A 22,029-nucleotide genomic window follows, 5' to 3' on the forward strand; every position below is an offset into this window, starting at 1 on the left:
ATATAAATAATTTGTTGTATAAGTAAAATATCTTATATATCCATGCATCCAACTCCATCACTTAATTTATAGTTGTAAAATTTCTGCTCTTTATTAATGCTCGTTTTCTTTGCGCATTCCGCTATCTTTGTAACGCAGGTAATTAAGTCAGTGATTTCGCTATTGCGTTACTATGGCTGGAAGAAATTCTCCATTCTGCATGACGAACTGTGGACGACCGTCGCCGATTTGCTCAAAGAACAGGCCACCAAGAGGAATATGACAATAAACCATAAGGAGTCGTTTCTTACGAATATGCCAAAATGTTGTGCATTAGGGTTGCCCTGCTGTCGTACGAGTTTTTGGTATCAGGTGAGTGTTGAATAGTATTTGCGCAAATAAAAATAGTGAAGTATATATACTAAGTGGGGTTATCTTATATATTAAAAAAAATGAAGCATACTTTTAGGCGCATTGGCTTTATATGCTAATTTTATGCAAATTTAAAATTTTAAAGTAAAAAGTGGACCGAAAATATGTGTTTTATAGGAGGGGTTATTTTATATATTAAGAAATTAATCAATTAAGCATACTTTTAGGCGCATTTGCTTTAAATGCAGTTTTCTGCACTTGTGCACATATTAAACGAGCAAAATTAAAGTTTCTAAGTAAAAAGTGACAATATAATATATGAAAATATGTTTCTTATAATTGGTTATCTTATATATTTAAAAACTGAAGCATTCTTTTAGGCGCATTTGCTTAATATGTTTAATTTATGCAGTGCGCCTCACTTTTAAACCTTTAAAATGAACAAATATAAACTTTTTATGTAAGAAATTCGAGGTAAGCCTCACGAATTTTTTACATTCTTTTCGCTTGTTATAAAAAGGAACGAGAAATAGTACGGTAATATAAAAATATAGTAATATTTGGTGCGCTTTGAAGCACTTGCGCATTATGGCAACTTCTTTCATGAAAAATAATTACTTGCCAAGATTTCTCTTTCAAGTTCGAGTTCATTGAAAGCAGTAGTAAATGGTCAAAACCCTCCACCATTTGCTTGTGAGCACCGGCTTTAATTAATTAACTTGATTGCGTACATTTAAACTTTTGCCATTAAAACTAAGTCGTACTAATGCACAGTTTGTTATTGTATTTGTAAAATTGTATTATCGTTACCGTGCTTATGATTTCATTTGATTTGTTGTAGACTGTGCAAAATACAATGAATCGCACCCGCATCTATGTATTCCTCGGTTCGGCGAGCTCACTGGTCGACTTTATGCTCTCCATGGAAACGGCCAATTTATTCCTCAAAGGTGAATACATGGTCATCTTTGTCGATATGATGCCCTACACACCAAAGTAAGTAGCAACACACAAACAAACACACAGCAAATATCTCTAGCTAATACACCAACAAGTAAGTCTGCTTTGCCATACAACTCCCACACACACTCACATAGAAACTGTAATAAAAACCATTTCCTTCCTTTGTTTTACCTTCTCCTCCCCGCAAATGGGTGTAAAATTACTTTTTATTGTGTAATTCTCGGTGCTTGCGCCTTTATTTGTTTATTGGTTAGTTTTTCTCTTAGTATTTTGTTTTTAATTTTTTCTTAGTTTTTTGCTCCGTTTTTATATTACAATTTTTCTTAGTTTTTATTATTACTTTTTTCTTAAAAGACTCCACTTTAAATTGCAAAAATAATCGAAATTGCACTAATTCTTTTTAGAGAAGCCGAAAAGTATTTACGCAAACCGGACCATGTTGAGGCGATGAAGGTCTGCCACGAAACAGAGAGCTTCAAGCAGTTGGCGCGCAGTTTGCTAGTCGTGGCCTCCACGCCACCCACGGACAGTTATGAAGATTTCACGGCCAAAGTGCGTGGGTACAACGCGAAGAAGCCGTTTGATTTTCTTGTGCCATCGTTATTTTACCATAATAAATATCTTAAGGTGAGTGCAAACACACACACAAACATATTTAAGTTATAAACATACATAAAGGGTAGTTTTCAAGTAGGTAAAAAACGCATATAATTTAATGTTAAGACGAAGAATTCAGCTTAATTATAAAGGCAAGGGTTTGTCATTATACCTCAAAAATGTTTTCCGGGGGAGTGACAGCCGCGGCTGGCTTGAATAAAGAGTAGGCAACCGACTAAAACGAAAAACCAAAGATCACCCATGTTAACATCCGCCAATTCAGGCACTAAAAGTCATAAATCCATGGCTCATGATAGTAACATAATGGCCGGCTTTATTTTTGAAGAAATATGTATCAATGGGTTCCTCTGTCAAAAGAGGACACTTAGCAGTAACATTTTGCGGATCTTCCGCCGTCTAAGCGACGAGCGCCGACACATTTTGAGAGCCGATTCGGCAACTAAAATCAGATAAACATAAGCAAATCAGACTATATTCACCCGAGGTTAAATTTCAATAGTCACCTTAGAGAAGAGATTTGGTAGGGAATGAGGATACGTGAACACCTAGCAGAGACTTTTTGAGGATCTAACGGCGTCTCAACAATGACGGAAGCTGACTCGTTTTGGTAGCCGGAAAGATTATGGACATATCGCAATAGAGAAGGCCTGTAAAGTTCTATTGAAAAATTGCGGGAGAACGCAGAAACAACCATATACATAGACGGCCAGGCGACATTGCTGGTCTTGCCAACACCACATATTAATTTCAACGGAGCCAAAAGCTGAAAGAAGACTTTATGCGCACTGGCAGGATAACTCTAGTTGGCAAAGCTAGGGGCGGTTTTAGACGAATCCGAAGCAGAGTCGATACAATGACGGCTAGGGGCGATTGAAATAGAGCTTTATTTGAATTATGAAAAAATAGTTCAGATGTGACGGAACTCAATATCAAGCGATATGACCCCACTATTTAGGTTTAGCAGACAGTAATAGATATAAGTAGTTCATAAAGAGAGGTGCGGAGGCGTGGACGATAAAAGTTCTGTGGAAGATTTATTGCGCATGAGTAATGGTGAATACCGCAGTCGATGGAACGATGAGCTGTACAAAATATACGACGACTTTGACATAGTTTAGCTACGCTGAATAGGTCATGTCGTCCTAATGTATTAAACTCCATTTCCACTCCGTTGGAGAAGAGACCTGGCCGCACTTGGAATATCTACTTGGCGCCAATCAGCGAAAAGGAAAAGAGACTGGCACGCTGTTGTAAACTCGGCTATAACCCCGTAAGCGGCGTCTACGTCAATAAACAAGAAATAGTTCATCGAGAACCCCAAATAGTTTGAGCGCAGTGATGAAACGGAATAGTAAGATTATAAGGTCCTACGATAGTGTATCAAAATGGCGCATCCAACACTAATTGAGCCCATGTTGACAGCTTTCTTACATACCTACCTACCGGGACCAGAAAAAAACCACACGTCTGAGAAAACACCCGCTACAAACGTATACATATACAAAAGCCTGAATTGATACTCAAATACAGTTTGAAGCATAAAACGCCAAAGTAACATGTGGAAAATTAGTTGCGAATGAAAGTAGAGTTCACCTAGCTGACCCATAGCGGGTAACGGAAGTAACGGTAAATTGAAATGCATGAACGATTCACGCTTTCAAGTTATTAGAATACCTTTGCTTTTGAAGTAGCCAGTCAATTAACTCAGCAATGAATATGGTATTTGAAAAACCCGAGCTTGGGGAAAAAATATGTCCGCTATGCTAATTTGCCAATTTTGCGAATTTCCCGCTAAAGTGCTGGGCATACGCCTTCATCAAACAGATAAATTGTGAATGCCAAAAGTCAAGACAAATTATTTAAGGTGCGCCATTGGCCAAGCGGCCTGGCTCGTTGGTTGATATTTCGACGATGAGTTGGAGTTTGTTGATTTTGCCGGCGCCTACAAGTATGCTAACAAGTCGTAAAATGCTTCGCTTTGTCGACGCAAGTGCGTGAGTGTGAGATAGGGTGATATATAGTGATTTAGAATGAGAGAGCGTGTATTTAATTCAATACAAAATCTTACCGTTACCTCTGCCACACTTTGATGTGGCTCACGCGCCGCGATAGCTTTTGCGTATTTATGCACTTCAAAATTGTTATTGTCATGCTTGTTTACAGTTATTATTTTCTTTTTTTCACTTCAAAATTGTTATTGTCAATTTTGCTTACAGTTATTTTCTTCTTTGTTTCACAGTTTGTTTCTATATATGCCGCTTACCTCTATGATTCCGTTAAGCTCTATGCCTGGGCGTTGGATAAATTGCTGCGCCAGGAGGAGCGCATACTAACGGATGATGTGATATACGATGTAGCTAGTAATGGAACTAGAATAATTGAGACTATTATCAAAAATCGTACTTATAGAAGTGAGTAATCAATGCAAATTAAATATTTGTTATATATTTTGGTTCTTTATTACAATAGTTTATATTGTAAGTTTTTATACCCAGAACAATGTATAATAAGTCTCCCATGATGTTTGTAACACCAGACAAAAAACGTCAGCGACACTATGAAGTATACATATAAATGATCAGGGGGACGAGCTGAGTCTCTTTAGACTGATGATCTGATGTCTGTCTGTCTGTCGGTATATACGCCAAATAGCCCCTCAATTTTTGAGATATCGATCTGAAATATTGCAAGCGTCTTTTTCTTACAAAAAACCTATTTTTATGTCAGAACCGCTGATATCGGTAAACTATATCATATAGCTGCAATGCAAACTGACCGATCAAACTCAAGTCCTTGTATGGAAAACTTTTTTATTTGGAACGAAATTTAACATGGATTATTATCAAGAGCATTGCTATAATCTCTGAAGAAATTATTAAGATAGTGCAACTATAGCATATAGTTGCCTTACAAACTGACCTATCAAACTCAAATCCTTGTAAGGACAACTTTATTAAATGACAAGGTATCGACACGAAATTTGGCAGAAATTATTAAAAAAAAAACAGATCTACAATCTCCAAAAAAATTGTTCAGTTTGGACGACTATAGCACACAGCTGCCATACAAACTGACCTTTCAAACTCAAGTCCTTGTATGGACAACTTTTTTATTTGGCAAAATATTCGCACGAAATTTGGTACAAATTGTTATCCAAAGCATCGCTATAATCTCTGAAGAAATTATTAAGATCGTGCAACTACAGCATATAGTTGCCTTACGAACTGACCTATCAAACTCAAATCCTTGTAAGGACAACTTTATTAGTTGACAAGGTATCGACACTAAATTTTGTACAGACTGTTATCTTAGGCATCGCCGTAGTCCCAGAATATATTGTCCAGATCAGGCCACTATAGCATATAGCTGTCATGCAAACTGACCGATCTAAATCAAGAAAAAGATCTTTTCATATAGGTACCTTTAACTTCAACTGTGAGTGGTATCATCCTTTATTTTTATAACTTTTTTTTAATAAAAACTTTATTTCGAATATATTTTATATTTATTTTATAATTTTAAAAATAATAATAATTATAATATAATGTCTTCTCTGCAGGTATCACTGGTGCAACCATAAAAATAGACCAGAATGGTGATTCTGAGGGAAATTTCTCCGTGCTGGCCTACAAACCACACAAACACTATTTCAGCGACAATGTGTCCTGCAATTCGCATATGGTGCCCGTGGCCTATTTCCAACAAGGAGAAGATATTCCAGTGAGTGAGTCGTCATTTTTTTTTAGTTCCTTTGCTTATGACTTTAGTTGCACCATATTTTCAATTTATATTACTACATACATACATATAATTGCATCTTATTTATTTATTTACTACTTGAAAACGTTCACCTGTCGCTTAAAATCGTTTTTGTTTTCTACTTCCCATTTCGTTTTCGTTTTATCTGCGCACTCTTTAGGAATACAAACTCATCAATGGCTCAATGCGCGTTGATTGGCCCTCGGGCGGCGATCGTCCCTTCGACGAGCCGATGTGTGGTTTCGCCAATGAGCTGTGCAAAAAGGATGATCGACATATAACGTCTGTGGTGGCGGCGGGGGTACTTGGTTTGCTGCTATTCTGTGCGGGTGTCATCACAATGAGCATTTATCGAAAGTGGAAAATCGAGTTGGAAATCGAGGGTCTCTTATGGAAAATTGACATATCGGAAATAAAGGGTTACTCGGGCAATGATATTGTCGCATCGCCAAGTAAGGTGAGTTTATGTTATAGAAGTGTAAAAATGTGGCATATTGTATGCTTTGCAACAAATATGCATTGTGGATACCACGGCGTATGAGTAACCACATTTTGCAATGAGCAATTCAATAAGATTTTGCTTTTATGGTATAAAAGTCAACGCGTTGCGGTTAAATATGTCAAATATTCTGATTATCTACGAGAACCGTGTGTGATAACCAATATGGTTTGAACTAGGGATATTTTCAGCCCACTGCGGTCTTCAAATATACTATATGTATGTGAAATATTTGGATTATCTGCAAGCATCGATTTATTCTAAGCAATATAGATTGCACTAGGTGTAGTGAATCGAAAATTAAACAGTAAATTTAATGTGAAACATAAAAACCCGTAACTTCGGCTGAGCCAAGGCTATAATATCCTTCACAAATAGAAAAGATGCCTCACAAAATCTCCAATCGTTCAGTTTGTATGGCAGCTATATGCTATAGTGATCCGATCTGAATAATTTCTTCGCAGATTTTATTATTGCCTCAGGTATCTATACCAAATTTGGTGAAGATATCTCTTCAAATGAAAAAGTTCTCCATACAAGCACTTGGATGCGATCGTTCAGTTTGTCCTGCAGCTATATGTTATAGTGCTGCGATCTAAAAAAGTTATTCGTATATTCTATTATTGCCTCAGATAATAATCCACACCAAATCTGGTTAAGATATCTGGTCAAATGAAGAAGGTTTCCATACAAGCATTAGCATCCAAGCGTTCAGTTTGTATGGCAGCTGTATGCTAAACTTGTCCGATATCGACGGTACCGACAAATAAGCAGATGCTTTAAGAGAAAATAACGTGTTTTCAGACCGATATCTCAACAGTTGAGGGACTATTTCGGGTATATACAGACAGCCGCTGTTCAGGGTATAAAAAGAATGTGACATATACCTACACAAACACATACTTCCAACCATTCATGCTGGGGCTTTACTTCATGTAATTTTTAATTAATCCGTTACGACAACAGTTCTTCGATTGTCTTTGCGTTCTTTCCCACCTTACAGCTTACGGCTTACAGCTATTACTTTAACCAATACAAACGCAGCAGCGTGAATATCAATGACAACAATGAGCCTACATTTTCATATCTTCTACGTGGCATGCTCCTCATGTTGCATCGTTTACTTTGCACACGTCCTGTGGCAATTTGCTGCGTAACGGTCATTCCAGGAACGTGACAATTCCGTCACACCAGCGCCACAGCCACTCAAGCAACTTCCGATGCGCATATTTGTTTACCCATCAATGCACACACACGTGCGTATTTACTTTAATCGAAGACTCGACTGCAGCATAAAAGATTCGTGCATATTGCCTTTGCAAAGCCGACTGTTTACTTGTTTACCGTTTGGAAGCACAAATGCCAAAAGAAAACACTCGCGAGGCATTGGTACTTGGAAAATATCACGGTGCATTCGACAAAGTCGTTAGCATTACGTTTCGCCGCTCATCTTTAATGTATGCGTATGCTAAAGCTCGTTATGGCCTCAAGGCATATGGCGGTCTCGCGTGGCATACTGATGCGTGTCACTCTATTAAATAAACATGTGCTCGAATCTGCATTTCGTTTTCTCGCCCGAATTTAAAGGCTCTTGCTGGCTTTGAGTTTTTTGTGATTTTAAATTATTAATGTCAGGATGGATTTTAAACCCTGGAGAAATTGAACAATGTCTATTAAGTTTGCCGCGAAGATTGTTATACTCAGAAGGAAACATGGGAGACTTTATATAGTCTGTATATATGCGAACTAGTCTCTCAGTTTTTGATATACACTCATGCACACATCCTTTTCTCCTAAATTGATAATTGATTGCCTGTCATGTAGTTTTTGCCAGTACCTTTCTCTGCCTTCTCCTTCTCCTTTGCGGAGCAACTCCTTTATGGTATGGGGACCCACCCTAGTGAAGGGTTCAGGTCCAGCCATGTTGGCGGATGCTGCGGAACGGGTGAACTCATCAGTTAGATCGCTCCCGGCTATACCTTTGTGATCGGGCATTCAGATGAGGTGCACTTGGTTACGTTCCGCTAGGCTATTCAGCCGTTCTCTACACTCCTGCACCAGTAGCAATTTGATCTCTTAGACAGAGATTGCTTTAAGTTCCGCATAGCTATCGCTAAGTATGGTTCATTGCGATAAATGCGTTGGAATTTTATCTCTATGCACCGACTTATGGCAAAGACTTCTGCTTGAAAAATGCTCGGAAAACTTCCCTTAGGTATGGAGAGTTTGTTGCGTGGTCCTGCGACTCGTGTACAGATTCCCTCCGACGATTTCAAGCCACCGCCTCATACGTGGTTATCAGGCGCACGATCGGACCACTATAGCATATAGTTGCCATACAAATTGATCGGTCAACATGAAGTCCTTGTGTAGACAATAAATTGTCGTTAACAAATCCACGCCTACGTTCACATACGACTGTCAGGTGTACGTTACCAGTTAAGTCATATGGTTGATTTCAAAAAGTCGATCGATCTCACTTGGCCAGATATTTGTTCTTTGTGTTACCCAAAAACTGCTTAAAGTAAACCAACTCATAGATTGTGATGTCCAAAGGTGTGTCTACAAACATACATATTTCAATCTCAGTCTGACGAAAACCTGAGAATAGAGGAGAAAATGACAAGATGATTCCTTTTGGCCCTCCTTCATACAGATTTGGTAAAGCCGTCCGTCAAGATATTTAGTCGCATCGCGTGTGTACCTATTAGACTGTGTCCAGTCAGAACACCTACAATAGCAGCGAGGTTAACTTTGCTAAATGTAAGAACCTGTCATAATACACTTTAGGTCAAAAGGACCAGCGTTTCTCTGGAGTTCCATAGGTCTGGCACTAGAACGCAAGAAGACAACGGAAACCCGATTCGTTTCCACTCGAACGAAATGGAAGTAGCGGTGCCTAGCAAACTCAACGGCTCTCCAGTTTTCTGGGATTCCGCAGTGACCGGGCACCCGTACAAGTCTAATCAGGAAAAATCTTTAAGTAACCCAGCAAGTCCATCAGCTTTGCAGTTTCCGGGGATTCCGCTGTGACCGGGCACATATACAAGTCTGATATGGAAAAATTTTAAAGCTATTTCTAATGAGGTCGTGTTTAATACAGACCTCTCTGAAGGAGGCTGTACTGCGGAGCAGTATATCTACTACTACTGTGAAAAAGTTTACTGTACCTCTTCTTCGACGGCTTCGACCCGACACAAATGAACGGAATGAACACCGATTTTTGTCATGCCAAGGACTGTGAAGTCGGCGGCATTCTTTGACGCTTTTACTTTCCTCTACAAATTTTCAATACCATAGAAACAAGGTCATCCACGCTAATTTGCTACCATTTCTCTCACAGCCTTCTGTTCAAATATAAAGACTTTCTATTTCGGTGATTCCAGTTTTCCAACTCAACCAACGAATGGATTCTGCATGTCATCAAGCCAAGTATTTTCTAAAACTTGACAGTCCTCCTTGCTTTTCGTTTCTAATTGAAGTCACGCCATTAGCAACCACTTCGTGTAGAACTCACTAACGCCTCACTAATTTCTTTCTATTTTTCTTTATGCTTTCGTTCACATCTTGTCGCTGCCGTTGCTGCTGTGAACCAATCAACTAACCAACGCGTCGTATGGCAATCCATACCGAATTTCCAACGAATCAACACATTCACACCAACAACCACGTGATATTGTCGCCGCAAATGTCTATGCTAACGGTAACCGCAATGCTGTCAACCGCTCCATCAACAATGTTGGCTCATTTCCCTAACGACATATGCTCCGTTAACTTTGTCACGACGTCCTTCCGTCGTTTACATCTATCTACAAATGGCATGTATTGTTCGTTCTCAATGGCGCTGACTACAACAACATGTCCAACAGTTGAGTTTAGTGAGTGCCCAATCGTTTGGTTCGCGTTGCTCAAATCAAGTATTCACCTCGACGGCACGCTTACGTGGCGCGGTCGTGCGCATCAAGGAGCTGAAGTTCCCCCGCAAGCGGGACATTTCGCGCGAGATAATGAAGGAGATGCGTTTGTTGCGCGAACTACGTCATGATAATATAAATAGCTTTATTGGGGCTTGTGTCGAGCCGACCCGTATACTACTAGTCACCGATTACTGTGCCAAGGGCAGTCTCTATGATATAATCGAGAATGAGGACATCAAGTTGGACGACCTATTTATCGCTTCGCTCATACACGATCTGATTAAGGTACGCCCGTCCATATTGGTTGCTTCGCAATGCTTAACGGTACTAATGAAATGCTTTTATTTCAGGGCATGATTTACATACACAATTCGCAGCTGATGTACCACGGCAATCTGAAATCGTCCAACTGTGTGGTGACCTCGCGTTGGATGCTGCAAGTGGCCGACTTTGGTTTACACGAACTGAGAAACTGTGCGGAAAGTGAGTCCATTGGAGAGCACCAGCACTACAGAAGTAAGTGAAACCTGCTTAGATTTATATGAATTTTTTCCCAACATAAGCAGGCTCTTGTCACCTTGGGATTCTGGCTTGCCTCTGCATTCTAGTTTCTAGAGTGAGTTTCAGCACCTAGATTTTACTAAGACCAATCATCGATATTTATTTCAAGAATGACTTACTGTATAGCAAAATTTAGATGAACCCCCTCTTTCCCCGATTCGGTTAAGAAAGGGTTTGAGTGTGTCTTTGTTGCGGAATGATTGGATTTTGTATGACGATGTGCAAGGGGAGGGATATTTAGGAAGCAACAGGCTTCTAGATGATAGGATTAGGGGTAGGTAACAAGACCGTTAGTACAATAGCCATAACGGTCGGGTAACTTACGAGTATATCCGAAGCGTTTCATTTGTTGGGTGTAATCCAGACTTCAGATTCTGTCTGAGGCTAGTCGCAATGGCGAATATTTAGTGCCGTTTGGTATGTTTCCGCATGAGTTGCTTAAGCGGCGAAGGCGTTGAACTGAGATTTAAGGGTTTTTTTTGTGTGAATGAGTTCAACCCCTGGCCACCAGGCGGTATGGAAACCCAACTGATATCAGCTTCGGATATGAGGTCTGACCGGAGACTTAATTTTTGTATTACGGGGACTAGGAAGGAGTAACGTGGTGGCCTTTTTACCAACGGAATGCGGGAAGAACTGATCTTTGATCAGTTCGATGTGGAGTTGCATTCATCCCGGAATCGGCCTCAAAGTACGGAAAAGGTTTTAGATGGGACTCGAATCCTACCGAGCTGGTTAGTGCTTTTGAGCGGCGTGGGGTACGGCTGTCGTAAGCAAGTACCTATGTAAAACACACCGGACCTTATATCGAACAAGTTCTGGAGTTCTAATATTTGCTCATCTATAGACAAGGGCAGAATTCATCGTTGAGCAAGATAAAGCACTGTTATTGATCGATATCATACAGAGCATAACCATCCTTGAAAGGCCACACCTCCTCCTAACACACTACTCTCTCTATTTTTAGACCAATTTTGGAAAGCACCTGAGCTGCTGCGCAATCCACACTTGTATGGCACCCAAAAAGGCGATGTTTATGCTTTTGCCATAATAATGTACGAAATAGTCAGCCGGAAGGGTCCATTCGGGCAGGTAGCCTACGAACCAAAGGAGATCGTAGATCGGGTGAAGGAGCTGCCACTGGCAGGTAGCATACCGTTTCGACCCGAACTGGAATGCATAAGGGAACACGAGTTGTGTCCCGACTATGTGCTTGATTGTATTAAGGATTGCTGGAGCGAAGATCCTGAGATAAGACCTGATTTTCCAACTATACGGTAAATATGCAACAGAAACCTCATTAAGAATTCCTAATAAGGTTAAAATTCCTAAACCTTTTTTGACTGCGACTTGTTTAGGAATCGCTTAAAGAAAATGCGTGGTGGCAAGACGAAGAATATCATGGATCAGATGATGGAAATGATGGAAAAGTATGCCAACAACTTGGAGGAAATTGTTACCGACCGCACGCGTATGTTGTGCGAGGAGAAGCGTAAAACCGAAGACTTGCTCCACCGCATGCTGCCGCGAACTGTAGCGGAGAAGCTAACAATGGGTCAAGGGGTCGAACCGGTGTCATACGATCTGGTAAGATAGTGCATCAGTTGATAGGTACATTGAATTCATACTTATTGTTTTTTTTTCTTTTGTTTTAGGTCACTATTTACTTTAGCGACATTGTGGGCTTTACCGCTATGTCAGCGGAGAGTACACCATTGCAAGTGGTGAATTTCTTAAACGATCTCTACACGGTATTCGATCGCATCATACGTGGCTACGACGTGTACAAAGTAGAAACGATAGGCGACGCCTATATGGTGGTCTCTGGCTTGCCAATCAAGAATGGCGATCGGCACGCAGGCGAAATTGCTTCGATGGCGCTGGATCTGCTGCATGCGGTCAAGCAGCATCGCATAGCACATCGACCCAACGAAACACTCAAATTGCGCATCGGCATACACACTGGTCCCGTGGTGGCCGGTGTAGTGGGTCTGACAATGCCACGCTATTGTCTGTTCGGCGATACCGTGAACACTGCGTCGCGTATGGAGTCCAATGGCGAGGCATTAAAAATACACATATCAGGTAAATGTAAGGCGGCGCTTGACAAGCTTGGTGGCTACGTGACTGAGAAGCGCGGTCTGGTGTCGATGAAGGGTAAGGGTGACGTAGTCACGTACTGGCTGACAGACGCCACAGAAAAGGCTATACAAAGGAAAGAGGTCGATATGACCGATATGCCACCGCCGCTGTTCTGTCGACCGCGCAAAAGTCCTAAGTTGAACAGCGATTCGCGCCAGCCGAGCATCGTGGGAATGCATTTCTATGGTGGTGGCTCGCGGCGCACTTCAATGGTGCCACGCACCGATATCGAGTCTAATTATAGCCTACAAGGTTCCACATATCACGTGGCACGCGATTCGCCACACTTGTCATCGCGTCGTCACGATCGGCCGTCCCTGAATGGCATTGGCGGCAACAGCATACCGGAGCGCATGAGTTACTATGGCGGCTATGGTGGCGCGGGGACTGGTGGCGACAGAAGTGGGAGTGTCGGTGAGACTTGTACGCTGCTGGAGTCAGCGCATGCATCGCACAACACGCTGGAGCATTCCGAAAACGAAACGAACTGTGATAAAGAGTGCGTGAATGGTTACGGTAATGGTGATAGTAGTGCAATCGAGAGTAGCGTAGTTGCTGGCGTTGGCGGTATTGGCATAACAAGCGTTGTGGGTAGTGCGCTGCTGGTAGGTGCATATCGCTCACCACATTCCGTTGCAAGCTCACCCAGCCACAAGCCGCTTGCCTTGGTGCGTCCACATCGTCGCATCATTAGCGAAAAGCTGCCCTCCTCCGTCTCGATACAGGAGTTTGGTGATATCAGCAGACATCCCACCGTCGCTCAAACAATTTTACTGCGCGAGACGCGCTCACTTGATCCCATGCCTATGCAGCTCCGTAAACGTCATGAACCCGTCAAACTACCACCGTCCAAATTGTCGAAAAACAACTCACGGTCCTTGGACGCTGTTGCAGCGCTCGGTTTAAGAGAAAGCAAACCTACCAAATACGAAAACGCCAATATGAATGGCATCGCAGGCGATGAACTGGTCCATATGAGTCACACGGAGCTCGATCATGTCAACGTGGATACAGCACCAAATAATTTGGATGAGGAAGACTACGACGACGATGTTGGCTTGCTAATGCGCGATAATGGCGACTACCGCTACGCTCATAGTGGTGGTCCACAGCCAAGCATCGTGCCCGTGGCATCCACTTTGCTGAACCGCAGACGCAGTGGCAGCCATGTAAACACCGCGAACGTTGGCAGTAGTACCATAAACGCCGGCACTGGCGCCACTGTCTTGTTACCGTATAAGCATCTCAACAACAATTGCAACGGTGGCATGACCATCGAAGAGGATGCGCCGCTACTACAACGTCAGACGTCGCTCACTAGTCCACCCGACGAAATATTGGCGCTCACAAAACGTTGGCGTTCACTCGAAGCACTCGAGCACACCAACATCGAAGCGCTCACCACACCAGCGTGCGCCAACAGTGGTCGTAGCGCTGGTGGCATGACACATACTGGTCATAATAGCGTTAGCTACGCGCCGGATATCGACGGCAGTGGCGCCTCGGGCTCCGCGGTAGCGGGTAGCGCACCTGCGACCCGCAACGGCAGCACATTCACAACATGGCTGTGGCGCATCATACAGGGCAACAGCAAGCGTACCAGCGAGTCGTCGCTGCGGCGCGTAGTGCCGAGCGGCGTGCATGCGCCGCATGTCTTCAGCGACCTGCCGACGTCAGCGGCGTTAACGCGTGATCGTGAGAGTATCGTGTAGTGCGCGACGTATGCGGAAAGTGTGCAACAAGCTAACGATTTTGGGTATTGTGTAATATTGCAACTGTTTGTGTGCATAAAGCCGACGAGCTGACGCGCCGCCACGCCGCGTTGCTTTCCTCTTTTTGAAAATTACTTACTTATTAATTTATTCATTTGCTACATAAATTTTCGCAACATTTTCAAGCAAAATTGTTGGCAAAATCGGTTGTAAAAATTCTAACGGTTTAAGTGTCGTCCATAGCGGGACGCGCTTGTGGACTTCGACGCGAAAACAAGCACGACGCGTACGGCGTGAGGCGCGCGGCCCGCCTGGCAATGAAGGTGTGTACCACTATGAAGTTGCAAAAAAAAATGTACAGTTACTCTCAGGAAAATACCGTTTTTCAAACCAATAACTTTTTTTTGAAACTGTGTGTTATTTGTCTTGTAGATTTATGCAAAGTTACGCTGTCATTCAACAACAAAAAACTCTTTTATTTTGCTTGTTAAGAGTAGCTATGGAACTCAATATTAAATTACCGTTATTTTTACTTGTGGAATTGTTGCATGGCAAATTGCACTTTCTCAAAATTGCAACAAAAAAAATGTGCAAATCAAGCGCTTATGTAAAAAATGTTGTGAAGTTGCGTTTATTTTGATTCTTTTTTTTACGCAAAACGTTGCCGCAGATGCATTAGGGTGTATCAAACAATTTTTTTGTTTCGCTTTGTACCTTATATTTGGAGAGATTTTTGTGGCGGTGTCTAAGCAAGTATTTTGCAAAGTATCAAGTAAAAAAATAAATATTCAATTTTTTTCGAACCACCCTGATGGCCTAATACTTGCAGAAAATTTCATAGCGTTGTCTAAGCACCTATTTTTTAAAGTACCAAGTGAAAAACATATTCGATTTTTTTTGAGCAACCCTAATTTATGTACATATTTCTATTTAATGTTGTCGGCACTACCGACGTTAAACGATGTGGAAAATATTTTCGTTTTGCATTGTCACTTCCATAACCATTATGTAATTACCAAATAAATGCACAGCAAGCAATTTGGAGAATTTCAAAAAATGCTTAAATGTAGTGTTTGATCTCAAACAGCATGCGTAGCACACTACACGCACACACGCGCACATCATCATCAAAGCACATGTGTGTGTGTTTGTATACAATATATATATTAACAAATGAAAAATTAAATGCAAACATAAATATTAAATATTCAAAACTACAGCTTTACCAACTGTATTTCACAAAAGCACACACACGTTTATATATATGTATGTACGTATGTGTAAGTGAGAATATATAAAACATGTCTATTTGCTTCATTATTTGCGCTTAAGCTCGCTTATTAGCTTCTACAACAGAGTTTACGTTTTACCGATGTCACATAACGGTGCTTTTAAGCAAAACGGTTGGCAAAGCGTAATTTTATTAGAGATAATTTCAATGTACATATCTAGTCAGCCGACACCAGACTAGTTTTGGTAAAAATTATTGGGAAACTAAAGTGAAACTTAAATTAAAATATATTAATTTTGGAAAAAAGAAAAAAAAACAACAACAAAAATGCATTGCAGCGCCATATATGCAACAAAACATAAAATAATTGCATTAAAATAGGTAATAATTAAATAAAAATATATTTAAAAAAATTATGCAGAAAAAAATATTATTCGTGAAAAAATAAAAATTTTATAAAAGAAAATTGTTTATCAAAAAAAAATTATTAGTAAAAATAATTATTCAGAAAAAAACTTAATTTTATAAAAAAAATTGTTCATCACAAAAATTAAAAAAATATTGTTCAAAAAAAGATTATTCGTGAAAAAAAAATTAATACTAAAGATTTTTTTGCGAAAGAAAATAATTTATAAAAAAAAGTTGTTCATTAAAAACCAAGAAAACACAATTACAATAAAAATAATTTCTTCATAAAATTAATTTTATAAAAACAATTGTTTAAAAAACTTATTCGTGAAAAAAATATTTATAAAAAAATTATTCTAGAAAAAAAATAATTTTATAAAAAATACTTCATCAAAAAAACAACAAAAACAAATATGTTTTTATAAAATTATTTTTTTGTTCTGAATATTTTTAAAACAAATTTTCATTTAAAAATTTGTGCACAAACTCTGCTTTGTATGTATTTGTGCACACGCATATATTTAGTATACATATGTACATTTTTTGTGTCTGTAAAGCAACTTGCTTATTGAAAATGTGTGTGTGTTAAAAAATTGTCGACGGCATGCTAGCACTTTGTGTCAGCAAGCAATGAGTTGCCTATTTGTTGTAAGCTGCAAAATTTATAAGACTTCTGCACCAAACAAAATACACTTTAATTAAAAAAAAATTACATTTTAAGTGAAGTGCTGTTAAATTACATATAAAATTATTTTAAAAAATATTGAAAATGCAAAATATAAGATTTATTTATAAATGAAAATGTGTACTAAATTAAGTTTGCATGTGTATGTGTGTGTGTTTGGCTTTAATGTTTATAGTTATATATATATATATAATGTAAAAACAACAAGTGAGGAGATGTTCAGGCTGAGTTTTGCGCGAGTGAGTGTGTTTGTAGGCATAACTATATATTGTTAAACTTAATTTACTTGTGTAAATATATATAAAAAAATATTTAGTTAATAATATATGTATATATATATAAATGCAACTGCTAATTTAATAGCTGAACAAATTTATTGCAATATAATAAAAAAAGATAATATTAAAAAATTTTTATAATATTAATTTTTAATAATATTAATATTTTTTTTTTATAATATGCAAAAAATAATAATACAAAAACAATAATATAAAAGAAAGTAATATAGAAATTAATATTAAATTATAATATAAAAAATAACATTAAAGGAATATAAAATTATTAGATAAAAGAAATTAAATAATATTACTTTTTAATAATATAACAAAATATAATATGAAAAAAGTAGTATAAAAAAATAATAAAAATATTTAATGTAAAAATTAATATAAAAAAACAATATTAAAGTATAAAATAACAAAATTTAAAGATTATTAATTTATAAATATTTTTTTAAATAATTTTAAATTGAATAATTAACCAAAAAAAATTAAAAAAAAATTTAATATAAAAAATTATAAAAGAATGTTAATATTAATAAAAAATAATATTATTAAATTTTTTTAAGTGAAGATAATTACAAAAATATTGTAATAAAAACCTGTTGTATTTAATTATTAATATGTATATGTATGTGTAAATAGTAAATAGTAACTGTTATATTTTAATTAAGTTGCAAAGCAACCCATATAAAAAAGCATGTAAAAAAGTAGTTAAGTTTTTTTGTAACAATTTGAAAATTACAATTTTCGTGCGTACTGCAAGCAAGCGACATAACTGTTTGCGGAAATGCGCAGCGCAGCGTAGCGTAAGACCCTGCCACGAAACGCTGCGCGGCGCAATTCACGCAGTACCACCGCTTTGCGTCGCTATAAAGCGCATGCGCAAGTGACGCTGTGCATGTTAGGGGACAAATTTTGCAGCGAATGTTATTAGCAAATCACAGCAAAGTGTTTAATATGCGCTTAAGCACAAAGGAAAATGCTTTCAAACGCTACTTTTTTTAATTGAGCTGCACTCTGAGTTGCGCATGCGCAGTTAATTTGTTGGCATGTGGCGAAATATTTAAGGGGTTATAAAAAATAATATTAAAAAATGCAATATAAAAATAAAAATTAAAATAATATGAAAAATGTTTTTAAGTTTTTAAATATTTTTATGTCAATAATAATAATTTTATCATTAAATAATTTTTTTTTATAATAAATACGAAAATAACAACTGTTTATAAAAAATCCAAATTAAAGAAATAAATTCAGAAGTTTTTTTTACAGGTTTTCGCTAAAAACAAACAGTTAATTGTGTATAAAAATACTTAATTGAAGAAAAATTAAATTAAAAAGGAAAATAAATAATAAATATACATTAAAAATACCAGCAGTTTATTGTTTATAAAAAAAGTCATATTAAACAAATTAATAAAAATTTTTTGCAGACTTTCGGGCAAAAAAATTAACATTTAATTGTGTATAAAAATATTGAATTAAAAATTAAATAAATTAAGTAATTGAATAATTAACCAAACAAATTAAAAATTTTTGGAAAAAAATATAGTTAATTGATTTGAACCAAATTTTTCTAAGTTTTCCAAAAAACAAACAATTAATTGCCTTGAAAAAATCGAAATTGAAAAATTAAATTAACAAAAAAAATTCATATTTTCGGGGAAGGACAACAAAAGGGTTAAGTGTGTGTAAAATTGAAAAATTTTATAAACAAAACGAAAAATTGAAAAATAAATAATTAATTAATTAACCAAAAAATTCAGATTTTCGGAAAAATACGAACAGTTAATTGTTTTTCAAAGAGCGGAAATGAAAACTTAAATTAACAGTATCAAAATTTTCTAGGCTTTCGAGAAAAAAATTAATTACTTAAAATAAATCAAATTAAAAAAATTAAATTAGCACAAAAATTATCACATTTTCTGGAAAGAAACGCACAGTTAACTGTTTATGGAAAATTGAAATTAAAAAAATTAAGATTTTCAGAGAAACACCAAGAGTAAAATTTTTATAAAAAATATAAATTAACAAAAAAATTCCAGATTTTAGGGAAAAAAGCAACAGTAAATTTTTTGTAAAAAATCTAAATAAAAAAAATTCTTTCCTTCAGGTACTAGTAAGTTTTCTACGAATAATACTCACTATTTCAAGGTCCGTTGGCGGTTACTGCTAAAATATTACATTTGAAACAATTTTTTTAATAAAATCATAATTAAATAAAACTGAATATTATAAAAACAATATTTTTTTTTAAATTTAAATAAAACTAAATATTATCAAAAAATATCTTTTTAATGAAACAAAAGTAAAATAAAACCGAATATTTTTACAAAAAATAATAAAACAAATATTAAATAAAACTGAATATATTATAACTTTTTTTGAAAGAAAACTGAATATTATAATTTTTTTTTTTTATAAAACTAAAGTTAAATAAAAGTAAATATTATAAAAAAATAAAAATTTAATTAAACTAAAAACTGAAATAAAACTGAATAATATAAAAAAATATTTTTTAATAAAAGAAAAGTCAAATTAAAGTGAATATTGTAAAAAAAATAATCAAACGAAAATTTAAAGAAAACTAAATATATTAAAAATTAAAACTGAAAATTATACAAATTATTATTATTGTTATTTTTTTTTTGAAAATTTAACCAAAGTTATATAAAACTGAATATTATAAAAAATGTTTCTCTTTCGTTGAAAATTCTGGCTACCTCTAACCCCTTAACTAGCCCACAGGCCTTCGATATCACAATTTCCGCGTAGTCACCAACACTCTTTCATCGCCTTTATAGCTTAGTAGCTAATTTGCTCTTTAAGTGTCCACGCATTAGTCACTTTGCGCACAATGTAAATGTTGTAAATTTAATTTTTGTATTTCTAAAATATGTATGTTAGAGAAAATAAAGATGATATAGTGACAAATATAAATATTTAGCATATTTTGTATGTATGAAAATGTATATTATTGTTTTCTAGTTTTAGTAAATGCTACAAAGAAAATTGCTTAAACCAAACAAGCGAAACACGAAACAAACGCAAAAAAAAATACAAATAAATAAAAAAATTAAAAATAAAAAAATAAATGATGAAAAAAATAAATTAATAAATAATTAAATAAAAAAAATAAAGAAATAAAAATAGAAGCGCCAATTATGGCAAGAAATCTGCAGAAACATTTTCTCAAGCGTGCGTTAACTTTAAGCAACCATTAACCGTTAATGTTTCATTAACATTCTAGCAAATGCAAAGCAAATCTATACATGTATTGTAGTTGTTGTTGTAGTTATTAAGTGTTTATGTACACAACTGTGTTTAATTTAATGAATTGCCAAACTTCAGCTTCCTAAAACACATAATCAAAATCAAGCGATGTAATAGCTATACAAAAACAAAAGCAAAAGCAAAAATTTGTTTAGCAAAACATACAAACGAAACTACCTTAAAAATATTTAAATATTTAGTAATGTAAATTAACAATAGCGCAAGGAAAACTCTATTATATAACGCATATGTATATGTGTATGTGAAGCGCACAGCAGCAAACGAAGTGAGTTACTAGTAAATAATTTAAAAATTATATATACCATATATGTATATAAATTCATGTTGAAGCAGCAAAAAATATAAAAATAAAACATTGATTGCCATATTAAAAATAATTAATTTAAACTTCAATAAAGAAAAAAAACAAAAAAATAAATAAATATAAAAATGATATGAATAGAAGTGTAGTAATTTCGCTGAGGCTGTTTTGATCCTTTTATTTTAATGGCGCCCAGAGAGCTTTCCTTACTTGAGTAAACTTCCACACATGGCTCCATCCTCCATGAATTTTGCTGAGAGCTTGCATTGAGTATTGTTGGGTTTATTTTGTCAAATAACAAAATTTTAGTTACAAAGCTTTAACATCATGCTTTAACTAAATAATGTTATCAAAATGCTATGGATTATGCCAAATTTCTTAAAAAATCGGCAATTTGAGACACAATTTTATTTTTCTAAATTTCTGGGTGAATGCAAATTTATTTTTTCCTCAATAGAAATATGCCCCAGGCGATTCTGCAAATTTCTGCATTTTTATATTTTCTCTACGACCAGTAGTTTAGAAGTTATAAGCATTTTTGTATTCGCTTGAATTCGGCGGCTGCTTGCTGCATGCTCCTGGTCGCCTAGTAGAAATCCGAGATTTTGGCACCAAATTGAATGCAATTTTTCTGCAGCGGCGGCGGCTGCACTGCAAATTTGCGTGGTGTGTTGCATACGCAAAGGGGCGAAATTGGGAAAACGGATGCGGGCATGCCCGGAAGCGGGACCTCGACCGGAAGTGAAGTAACGGTACCACACTTCCGGTCCGAACTCCAACCAAACCGGAATGAAACCGGAAAGTAGAAACCGTTATTTCACTTCCGGTCGGAACCCTAACCGGAAGTGACAAACCGGAACCGGAAACGGAAACGGTACCCCAACCGGAAGTGATAAACCGGAAAAAGTGACCGGGGTGGATAACCGGAAACGGAAGCCGGGCCACGAGACACATGTTTCCGGTTCCCCACTTCCGGGCGGCGTTCCGAACCGGAAATGTAAAGCCGTTACAACATATCCGGACCACAACTTCCGCTTCCGGCCGCCTATTTCCGGTTTGGTGTTCCACTTCCGGTTGGGCGTTTCCGGTTTGTCACTTCCGGTTGGAGTTCGGACCGGAAGTGTGGTACCGTTACTCCACTTCCGGTCGAGGTCCCGCTTCCGGGCATGCCGCATCCGTTTTCCAATTTCGCCCCTTTGCGTTTTGCAACACACCACGCAAATTTGCAGTGCAGCCGCCGCCGCTGCAGAAAAATTGCATTCAATTTGGTGCCAAAATCTCAGATTTCTACTAGGCGACCAGGAGCA

General features: G+C 37.1%; 1 protein-coding gene across 1 annotated transcript in view; it reads left to right on the forward strand.

The window, feature by feature from the left end:
* Positions 1-15,093, forward strand: part of LOC126762107 (receptor-type guanylate cyclase Gyc76C-like) — a 122,649-nt gene extending 107,556 nt beyond the window's left edge. The window contains exons 7-17 of the mRNA XM_050478623.1: positions 139-351; positions 1,193-1,347; positions 1,719-1,941; positions 4,172-4,343; positions 5,492-5,652; positions 5,852-6,148; positions 10,060-10,392; positions 10,458-10,623; positions 11,636-11,945; positions 12,027-12,255; positions 12,324-15,093. Coding sequence (XP_050334580.1) covers positions 139-351; positions 1,193-1,347; positions 1,719-1,941; positions 4,172-4,343; positions 5,492-5,652; positions 5,852-6,148; positions 10,060-10,392; positions 10,458-10,623; positions 11,636-11,945; positions 12,027-12,255; positions 12,324-14,522 — 4,458 coding nt within the window. The 3' untranslated portion in view covers positions 14,523-15,093. The remainder of the gene's footprint in view (positions 1-138; positions 352-1,192; positions 1,348-1,718; positions 1,942-4,171; positions 4,344-5,491; positions 5,653-5,851; positions 6,149-10,059; positions 10,393-10,457; positions 10,624-11,635; positions 11,946-12,026; positions 12,256-12,323) is intronic.
* Positions 15,094-22,029: the final 6,936 nt, after the last annotated feature.

This window comes from Bactrocera neohumeralis, chromosome 6 (genome assembly GCF_024586455.1).
Source record: "Bactrocera neohumeralis isolate Rockhampton chromosome 6, APGP_CSIRO_Bneo_wtdbg2-racon-allhic-juicebox.fasta_v2, whole genome shotgun sequence".
NCBI classification, from domain to species: Eukaryota; Metazoa; Arthropoda; class Insecta; order Diptera; family Tephritidae; genus Bactrocera; species Bactrocera neohumeralis.